The 11,205-nt window shown below is 36.4% G+C and overlaps 1 protein-coding gene across 2 annotated transcripts; it reads right to left on the reverse strand.

The window, feature by feature from the left end:
- Nucleotides 1-229: 229 nt before the first annotated feature.
- Nucleotides 230-9,730, reverse strand: LOC306863152 (protein Aster-C-like). 2 transcript variants are annotated; one of them, XM_079406364.1, is made up of 13 exons: nucleotides 9,658-9,730; nucleotides 8,704-8,828; nucleotides 8,434-8,593; nucleotides 7,901-8,060; nucleotides 7,659-7,805; nucleotides 7,069-7,187; nucleotides 5,818-5,960; nucleotides 5,598-5,701; nucleotides 4,480-4,650; nucleotides 3,572-3,641; nucleotides 2,847-2,966; nucleotides 2,671-2,776; nucleotides 230-1,714 (listed from the first exon to the last, which is right to left on the reverse strand). In XM_079406364.1, exons 2-13 carry the CDS (start codon nucleotides 8,799-8,801, stop codon nucleotides 1,646-1,648), a joined length of 1,467 nt encoding a protein of 488 aa, XP_079262490.1. In that variant the 5' UTR covers nucleotides 8,802-8,828; nucleotides 9,658-9,730; the 3' UTR covers nucleotides 230-1,645. The 2 variants fall into 2 exon arrangements, with proteins under 2 accessions (XP_079262490.1, XP_079262491.1); XM_079406365.1 differs by having other exon boundaries at nucleotides 8,434-8,613; nucleotides 9,658-9,679.
- Between the last annotated feature and the right edge of the window lie 1,475 nt (nucleotides 9,731-11,205).

Here is an 11,205-nt window from a genome sequence, read left to right on the forward strand (position 1 = left end):
CATTTTCTGTCATTTAAATTACGCACACATGGAACATAAACAAACACACTTTAAAGTAAATAAATAAAATGTAAATGTGTACTTTTCATTTATTTTAGAGACCCAGACAGCGGGAAAGGGGCATGGTGTCACCCCCTGTGGATGAATAGTCATAATGTAACAATGTTGTGATGTCGAGGTTACCAAAATAAAATCTCAACATCATAAACTTCACAAACTGAACATTGTAATGACATGGGAATTTTATTTATAAATAGGTTCAGAAGACATTTTATTAAAAAAAATTCAGAAGAAAATTTAATCTATGCAGAAAAAATAGACATCTATACACATCTGCCCCTTACATATTTTTAGGGGTGCACATTCTCTTTTGATAAATTACCACATTTCCCCATTGTAAATAATTTACATGAATGTGTTAAAAATGTAGTTCACAGTGACAATGCAGTCCCTAAAATTTGAATGACAAAAGTGGTATTTTAAAGACTAAGAGTGTAAACAATTTAAAACATCCACTCATCTTTTACAGTAAACCTCAGATCATTTATCTTCTTCACACAAACCTGTACTGTAAAATTCTGAGGAACATTCAGAACTTACAAACATTTTACATTTTCAATAAGCACAATCATTTGTTATTAGTGATCCCTGCTTTAATAAGGTTTTAAGGTGCAATCATTTACAAATTCTTAGAGGTATCTTAGGCCCCGTTTACACTAGTGCGTTTTCGTTTTAGAATGAAAACGATCCCCGGTTACACTGGTGTTTCAGAAACAATCGCCGTCTACACTACACAACCGAAAACGCATGTCACGTGACCATTCATGCAGGTACAACCATAGATATGTACAGGTAGATGCCAAACGCATCTGCGTGCTTGGAGCGGTCGAATGGGGAATCTACCTATACATGGTATACTCTATGGGTACAACAATGAGCATGATGTTATTGTTTACACGGTCGTCAAGGATATGCAGAGCGAACAAGCCATCGTTTTCAAAAGTCTCCGTTTTCGACCTCGAAAACGCCGGGGTAGTGTAAACGATAGGCGTAACCGTAGCAAAAGTTATGCGTTTTAAAACGAAAACGCACTAGTGTAAACAGGGCCTTAGAACAAGATCAATATCCAAATCAAGACAAAAAGGCAGATCTTTAGAGGCAATTGGCCTGCATTGCACCCTTCATAATTAAAGTGAAAACCCTGTGCAACTGCACTGAATCCATTACACCTACAGATGTTTTACTTTTATAAGGCTTCTACTGTAGTTCAGAAAAAAATCTGTCCATCAATTTACAGTAGCATCCAGCAATTGAGAACATGATTGTGAGAAGCTCTTGTGCTTCAACCTGCTACAATATTGTTACTTTAATGTTTAACTTCAACTTCAGCTTCAAGGTTGTTAGTGCATCCAAGAGGAAACTCGCAAAACTGAGTGTACCAGTGCGAAGATCCCCTCCAAGACAAAAACAGCACTGAAAATAAAATAAAAGTAAAAACATGCAACCATAACAAAAAAGCCCAGAGAGACGAACGTGGCTACGAGTGTGCCCTGGGGTGACAGTACCTATGGCAACACTCCTCAGCAAGGACTGGTCTTAAGCAAAGAATACCCTTGTGTTGTCCGGTCACCAAACTCAATGCCATTTAAAGCTGAGAGGAGGATCTGTTGTAGACCTGAAAGTTCTGCTGAAGCACCACAAGAGAACTGCGTAGCTGTGGAGAAGAAACAACCAGCAAAAATAAACAGTCACATAGAGACTTCTCAGCCAAACAGGATACCGTATGGACAGTGTTGGGGGTAACGCATTACAAGTAACGCAAGTTATGTAATAATATTACTTTTTTCAAGTAACTAGTAAAGTAACGCATTACTTTTTAATTTACAAGAAAATATCTGAGTTACTTTTTCCCCATTTATTGACTGACAGTGCACTGTGTGAGCATGCTGTTACTGTAGTTATATACTAAATGTGAATGTGCATGAATTCATCCCACTCGCAAAAAACAGATTTAGTATTCATCAAAATGAATTAAAACAGTGAAATGCAAACTCAGAATATGACGCAAACTGCAATAATTAGATATGTTAAACAACACAAATGTATCTAATCCCATTTTATTAACCGATGTCTTTGCTGCTGACCTTTGATGATCCAGATCAACCATAATAATAAGCAAAAATGACTTTAGATAAACTAACAATTGTGCTTCATTGTTTTTTTTATTGCCGAAGAGTGTTAAACCTTCTTATCCTGAGTTTTACTTTACAGACGTGAATTTACTTTTCCTTCACAAGATACAGGGCTTTTACATTTGTATTAATGTAATTTCTTGTATTAAAAACAAATCAAGCCCTGCTCATATTTAAAAAGTAACGCAAAAGTAACGTAACGCATTACTGTCCATAAAAAGTAGCTAAGTAACGTAATTAGTTACTTTTTTAGGGAGTAACGCAATATTGTAATGCATTACTTTTAAAAGTAACTTTCCCCAACACTGCGTATGGAGCTAGAGTTTAGACTAACAACATAAGATCAACTTTTTCTGGTCAAGAACTGGCAAATTAGACAGGAAGGACCTTCTCACTGATGTGTAATGGTGAACAACCAAAGTTTGTTTTGCATTTACATGTAATTGCATGGTGTGCTTAATAAAACACCCAAACATACCTGTTCTAGAAGGTTAATGGAGTCCTGTAGTACTGCCCTCAGTAGATGCGCTTCTTCTCGACTTCTGTGTGGAATACCCTGTCTGGGGCCTAAGTCAGGTGCTAAACTATATAAAAACATGAAGTCAGTTTTGTTTATAAAAATGAACAAAATTTGCAATGTAAAAGAGCCTTTACCTTGACTCTACTCTCTCCTTCATTCTGTGCTTGGTGTTTAGATACAAACGGTGAGCGACATCTTCCATGGCCCAAAGTTTAAAGAACAGCCCCAAGTTCAGAATAACCAGAACAAAAAGTCTGAGAGGCAAAACAATGTGACATTCATAAGCACATTATTATTTTAAGTCATCATGCTAAATCATCATTGTAAAAATTGGCAGTTTTCCTTCCATGTTTCTCACGGCAGCCATAAGCTGCACATATTTATTTTGGCAACCATGCTAAAAAGCTGCAACATTCACACAGCAGAGTTTCTATTTTTGCCACTGCAGCACATTGAACTCAGCAGAAAATATTGAGAACATGTACCGTGAACCTATTTATCAATGTAATCTTTTGCAAAATAGCAACATACGAAATGCACAGTGAAAGGTTATGGGATTTTAGGTTCCAAAAACACTTTCAATTCAGTAAATCTGACTGAATCCAGATGGTTAAGTTTGCAGTCTAATTCTGTTTGGTGTAGACTATTTACCATGTAAATGTGCTCCCCTTCCTTGTGCAAATCAAGAGTATTAACTCTCTCAATAGGCAAATTCTATCAATCATTTTATTTTAGGTTGTTATTAGAGGAAAAACTCAATGTGGTAACAAGTTCTTTTGTCAGTGTCATAACATTAAGCTTACACACAGCTTACTATATGCATGAGGAGTGAAAAGTTTTATAGTGAATGAAGCCTTACATTAAGCTCAGCACAAATACAATCGAAGTGATGCTCCATCTGTGTTGTGTGTTCTTTATATCCATGGCACCTGTAATGTAAGATGCAAATCATGCAATGCAAGTCCAATTGTTATAAGTCCAATACACAATAGCCCCTTTCACACATGCAAGCTTTACCGGTAAATTACTGTTAAGGGATCATGTGTGAACAGGACCTTTTCAAAAATACCGGTAAATTCATTCCGGTATTAATATAAATATCATTCAGACATTGTAAAATTACCAGTAAATTGCTGGAATGATGCTGTGTGTGAACGCAGAATGAACAGTACTGGCATGAGCACGTACAAGTTCAGAACGCAGTGACACAAGACGTCTAGTCTGGGCCAATCACAACATTCTTAGGCAGATGACGCATTTACTCTGCGCTGTGTATTTTGTTTTGAAACGGTGTAATGTGATGTCTCTGGGCTGAAAGCGCTGCATGAATGTGAATGTTTGACACAAATTACAACATCAACAAAAACACTGATTGCGTATACCCCTCCATGTTTACAAACACAACACCGGGAGGGCGCAGCCGTTTCAAGGTCATTTCTGGTTAATGTTGTCTCAGAATTTACCGGTATTTTGAAACCGATGTGTGAATGGCGCTCTACAGGAAAAAAGATGGAACGTCATTGCCTCTGTGAGCATTTTTGCATTTACTGGTAAAGTCGTTCCGGTAATTTTACGGCAATTTACTGGTATTACGGTGTAAAAGGGGCTAATGTCTTCAATGTTTGCTTAAATATTATAAAGCATGGATCACAAAATAAACACTTCTTATTAGTGTGAAAACTATTTCTGGTGGTTAAATCAGTATTTTGAGCCCACTACCCAGTAGCATAGTTATTGGATTCAGAGATTAAAAATACACATTTATACCCATGGTGCCGGCTCTCTGCTGATCTGAGTCTGCGCTGTACTGTTTCCCTGGTTTGATGTGTTCCTCTAGGGTGCGACTGTAAGTTCTTCGTCTCCTACGCAAACCACCCGTCTTTCCAGCATCTCCGCTTCCCTGAGTCAAATCTGCCTCCTCTTCTAGCAGCTCTGCCTCTGGAATGTGCATTATGAGGTGAAGATCATTGAAACTGCATTAATCTGTGAGTCCAGAGTGGTTATTTTGAGGTCAGTGGATCGATTAGGGATCTGGCTTTTGGCAACCCTGTAGTTTAGTAATTAAATGGCCTTGCAGGCAATGGATCTAACTGATGCATTTCACCAATAGGAAACGGACACATCCATGCTGCTAATAGCCCTCCCTAGGCACTCTTATCAGGTCACTAATGTTCATTGTACTCTTTTCATTCCCTAATCCAACATCTCATGGCAGAGAAGCTATTAGCCAGCTTTTTTTCCAGTCGATGAGAAAAACACTGAGCACAGTCTGGAGTTCAGCTCATTTGAATTGATCTACATTAGTTTTGGGCTATAGCTTTAGATCGTTATTTTGTTTTGAAGTGTTTTACATGCTGTTCTGCTTTGATTTGTATATATATCCAGCGAAGGATATATACAGATTCAAACAAGGCAATGGATTGCAGACTGGGCCACTATAAAGCAGTGCTACTTGTACTTTTATAGGTTATTAATATTAATTAATATTTTGAAAGAGCTTATATTTACATAGTTTTAATTTTAAAGTTTTAGTTTAGTTTTTTAATTTCTATATAATTTTTAGTTTAATTTAGTACATAAAGTTAATGACAAGAAAATGAGAAATGTTGTCTTGCTAACTAGAAGACAAAAAATAAATGTTTAAGTTGTTTTTATATTTTATTTCAGTTAATGCTTATTTTATTAACACATTTTATGGTTTTAGTTTTATTCAATAAAAAACTAAAATAAACCTGCAAACCCTGTGACGTGAAACAGGAAACACTTAAAAGATATAATTAGTGACATAATATGTCCACAATCTACAAACTAAGAAGTGAAACGGATAAGTGAAGAGGAAAAATAGAGGGTTAGGAAAGATAAAAAATAAATTGCATTATACCAACCAAGGTGTCTAAAGTAGTCTTCTAGGCCACTCCAGGAGTTTTTTGTGATAAAGGATTTAACAAGACTCCAGGGCTGCTTTTTGTATTTGACATCCGTGTAAATCCTGCACAGAGCGATAATGAGTTCAACTATTTATTAAATGGCTCTTACATCAAGAGATGTCAGTGTCATAGTCATAATAAAAGCAGTTAGATGTACAGATATGAGGACACCGCTTACCTGAGTCTGCACTTGTGCTTGGAGTTGCCGATGATACAGTAGCGATTCTGAGTGTAGAAGTAGTCATGGTACGGTACATCATGCGTGTAGACCTCTGAATCTATCATGTAGTACTGACCCTCCCTCGACTCTTTATATAATGTCTAAAATACACAAAGAAGAGAAATCAGAAAATATTCCACATACATGCACAGGATGAATTTGCATAGCTGCACAATACAAATGTCAGGATTGCTAAATATGGTTCTGTTCAGTTTATTTAAAATTATTTAGGATCTGTCCTTTAAAATTTGGACAAAGTGACTACATTAAATATTAAAGACTATAACTATAAACAAATATATATTCCAAATATACAAATTAAATCTTTAAAAGACACCAGACAAAGTCTATAGCCTAAATTTACTAGCAATTTTTACAGGCATAAATCAAGGCTATATTGACTTTGGTTACGTGTCCATATAGATATTATGCAATGTTATTTAATCCTGTGCACTGCTGTATGTGCAAGAAAATTTGAGTGTCAATTCTACACATTCATTGTATGAATGTAGACAGTCATCAGACAGGTCATTACTGCGGAAAACATGATTATATCATCTAATTGATTACATCAACTTTAAAATGCAATTAGCACAATCAGATCAAATAACTGATGAAGGTGATATTGTAATTGCAGCATGCCTACAGTCATTTTATTGTTAAACATGTTAATTGTTGCATAATATAAATGGAAACAAAAGCTAAGCTGTCTAGTGTCTAATTAACTGTCTTACACAAACACAACAGCGGTTACATGTTTTTAAATTATTCTATGCGTCACAGACTAAGAGCTGAAAGGCCACAATGTATATTAAGTTCAGTTTAAATGGGTCTGGCAAACTACTATATTGTTTCATGGATTTCATTTCACACAAAAACAACTGACAAAGCACAGTCGACTAACCTAGACATAGAGATTTGTCAGATTCGCAAGATAAAAGTGGCAACAACAGGTGCTAATATTACAAAAATGATCAAACGTTCCATCATTACTCAGAATTTGCAGAAACTTGAGCCACAACCGCAGCTCCTTCCTGCGAACCATGTTTCTAAATATAAATGTGACAACCAAATACTGCACATTAACTGACAGAGCAAACAACAAAACACAGCCTTTCCATGAGGTTATACAACACTTTTTACAATTTGTTTGACATACAAATCAGCTTGCTAGATTTTGAAACAAAGCCATAGAGTTGCGACTCTAACCTGGGTTTCTGTAGCAGTGGAAAACTTGCCAACCAGGGGGTTAGTAATGGTGATGGTGTAGTTCAAAATTCTTTTCATACCGCCAGAGGCCTCCCTTTGCCAAGAGGTAGAGCTTGCACCTGTCAGGTAATACAATTTTGTTACTATAAACAGAATGGCAAAGCAATAAAATGTAAAAATCCATGTTGATATTTTTAACTAAAACTAAAATACCTTTAAAACATTGTTTTGGTAAGTGAAATGGCACTGATATAAATAAATAAATGACTTAGAAATGTTGCCTTGGAATGGAACTGAAAATTAATGAATAGAAATAAAAGCTAAATATAAATATAAAAATGATAAAACCACAAATGTTATAATTTAAAAAAAACTAAAAAAAACTTTATAAAAAACTTAAATATTATAATAGCCCATAAATAATACAAACAAAACAAATTGCTAAAATAGGACAATATTTCTGGAGGACCAAAGTCTACTATATGCTGAAACGAAAACTTCTATTTTTACCAATCACATCTACATAGCAATTGGACAGATTACTAAAGTAGATCATTAGTAAGAGAGGTAAAAGGTTAAGAGAAACACACCTATAATCTTCCTGATATCCATAAACCTCTGCATGAAACTAGAATCGGTGAAAAGCAGGTCAAACATTTTCTTAGCACTGATGTGAAAGACCCGGTTCACAAACAGCCTTCCCTGAGACACCGGAGACGCTGTCTCACGTTCTTCCACTACAAGAAATCAATACTGATGTAAACAAAATGCATTAACACAGCCATGGAATGAGACACACACACACACACACACACACACACACACATCTCACCCTCCTCCAGGCTGTCAGATCTGCTGTTATTCGAGAGCTGGTCTTCATTGGCATTTAGATCCAGAGAGAGAGAGGAGCGTTTAGACACTCGTTCAGACGCGGAGCGATTTAATGATAGATTTGGACTGCGCTGATGGGACGGGGTACTAAGAGTGTCGTCCTGTTGAGAGTTTAATACAAGTTCAAAACCTTAAACTCTTTTTTAAAGACATTGTGCTTTTCTTTCTTTATAAGCAAAACAAATGCAGATTGCAAAAAGATTAGATGGGTTGACCATTGATATTTAATACTGACAATATATTCACAATGATTTTGCTGCATATTTTTAATAACAATATTTTAATCACAAAATACACAAAATAAATAAAATTGTGTTAAATGTTCATAAAAAAAAAATCTAAAATGTTTCTGGTAAAATCAAGTTCTCAACGCATTGAGCATTTTGCCCACTGTATCACCCAACCCTACCAGTCATTACACAAACAATTTTAGGAAAAATCCATCTGCCAAGGAAAGTATATTTATCAACGTACCCCTCCATTTGCTGAGAGCATGCTTTGCAGTCCAACTGAAGACTGTGTGTCATCTCCCTGTGGTGTGGTGGCCTCATAAGAATTCAGCTCCCCTTGGGGAAGACGAAGCGATGAGGGCCTTTCTGGCCTCCCGGTGTGATCCTCTCCACGCATATTCAGACTGCAACAAAGAGATGGGACCTAAAAACCAAGTAACTGATGTCTCAGTTGTCCAAACAGGTGCTGACATGTGAAGATGTGACTGGGTGTGTGTGCATGCATGTAGTCAACCTGGGCACAGTAGGTGTGACGGTATCTACTGATGTTTGAAAGCTTTCCATTTCATCATGACTCAATCCTAAGTCGTTGCCATAATGCTGCTTAACCATCTGCACCAGCTCCAACTTGGTTAGTTTCTGCAAGACAGGAAATTTGCATTGAACAATGTACATTCACATGTTTCCGCCCCACCCGTTGGCACATTTGCTTCTATCTGATAAAAATAAAAGTAAAAAAAAAAAAAGAAAGTCGCTGAAGCCTCCTCAAGTTCTGTACGGATATTCATCTAAACCAGCATTTAAAACAGCCCTAACCTGCTCCACACCTCACTGACCAGGGAGTAAATCTGCTGGAGGGCAAATGACAAACACCACTGACTTGATTTGGCACAAAATATTAATAATAAACAACCCTAAAATAATAAGCACTAGTATATAGCCAGTATCAGTCCAAAGTACAGTGCTACAATAAAAAGGTGGCATTTTTCCTGAGACAGAAATTGACTTTTCATTTTCATTGCATTGTAATTTATGGTTCCGCAGACGTAAATATAATTGCAGAAAACTGCGGTTACCATAGAAATAAGGCGTAGAGACATAATACAGCGACACACTGTAAATGTAAATATCAGACCGTATCAGCGGACACACACAAGAGTTACTCGACAGAAAGTGACTGAAAAACGCTTATAAAGTCATATGGACAAAGAATTTCAAGTATAAAGTTCACACACATTCGCGTCGTGTTAAAAAAGCGGCCAAACAATCACAACGAAATGCAAAACATTGTTTTCAAGGCCGTCTGACACAGACACATTTACAAAACAAACTGCGAAAACATTTGACAGTTTCATAAAGCTCTCAAATTTCCCCACCTACTCATAATTACATAACATGTTTAAAGAAGTAGCACAGCGTGTAATATATTCTAAATTATACGGTGGGTAAAGTCTCTCTGGTCACCTACCTGCTGGACGCCAGTAACCTGTGCTCTTTAGATCAGGAAGCCATGACAAGCTACAACCGCGCCGCCTAGTGCTGGGTTATTCATTGCCTTTAACAGCATACTGTATATGCTTTATCATATCTCGATACTAATTTTCGTGTTATTTCAGCTCAGCAGTTCCGCGTTTGTGTAAGGAAAGAGTCAGTATTTTGTCTTTTCAGATGAAGAAAGCCATTGCCTTGTCAAGTGTACCCTAGATTTTACACTTACACTGATTTTAGGTCTATAGCAGGGGTCCTCAAATCTGGACCATTCCTGCAGAGTTTAGCTCTAACCCTAATCAAACACACCTGAGCATGCTAATCAGAGTCTTCAAGATCATTAGAAAATCACAGGTAGGGGAGTTTAATCAGGGTTGGAGCTAAACTCTGCAGCAGATTGGACCTCCAGGTTAAGATTTGAGGAACCTCTATGGGTATTATTCTGTCTGTTTTACTCACATGGTATTAATCTGCCACATTAGTAAACTATGCTCAAATACAAATAAATTGTTTGTGTTGGCAATAAATGAGGGGTTCTTGAGAATATGCTGTTTGCTTCTGACATCCCTCTTCCTATTACATTTCAGATCATATTTCAGAATAGCCCGTTAGAAATGTACAGTGTTGTACAACTAAGCAGGTAGAAGATGTAAACATGTAAAGAATAATTAAATAATCTGTCATGTGGAAACATGTTTGAACGATAGAGGTCAAAAAGAAAAATGTTAAAAAGAAAGAAATCACCTTCTCTATGAGAACATTCTGCCAAAGCCGAAACATGCCAAGGTAACTTTTCTCCCTTGCTGAAAATGAGCTGAAGAACAGCTGTGGAAAATCACAATATATATATATATATATATATATATATATATATATATAAAGATATATATTTATAACATATATAAAGAACTTATCCTATGTATCTTCATAAATAAGAAAAAACAGGAATGTAAAACCTTTGATCTCTGAATTTCACCTTCTCTGAATTAGTATTGATCTGGATGGCATTTGGTATCCATCTGGCTGTCTTCTCACGTGATATTGAGATGATATCCTGCATATTTACTGTGATCTAAGATAATCACAGTTTATTGTAATATTTCGCAAAGCAGAGTGATGGAATCCATAGAAGAAATTGTATCTTATCTATGCTCAAATAGCGGCATTTAAGAGGTACAGTGAATATATAATATAATCTTTCTGTGGAACTCACTTTTGTACCACGAAAAACCTGACTGTAGAAACATAAACAATTCTCTGTAAGGTAGATGCGTCCTTGTAACAAGATATCCTTTTGGAGAGCACAGGAGTAGTCTAGGGAAAAGAAGGATCATTCAAACAACATCTAATATACAAATATTGTGGCTCTGCCAACAAACATTTTCAGTAGAGTATATTTTGACATTGCTTATTTGTTTTTTATCTCTCTGTCTCACCTGCAATTAGTTTCTCAGACTCGGGCACCTCTTTGAACAACTTCCGAAACTCATCACTCCTCTGTTTATAACTAGTGTAGAGCAATGCTTCA

This window comes from Barbus barbus (assembly GCF_936440315.1).
Source record: "Barbus barbus genome assembly, chromosome: 44".
NCBI lineage: Eukaryota > Metazoa > Chordata > Actinopteri > Cypriniformes > Cyprinidae > Barbus > Barbus barbus.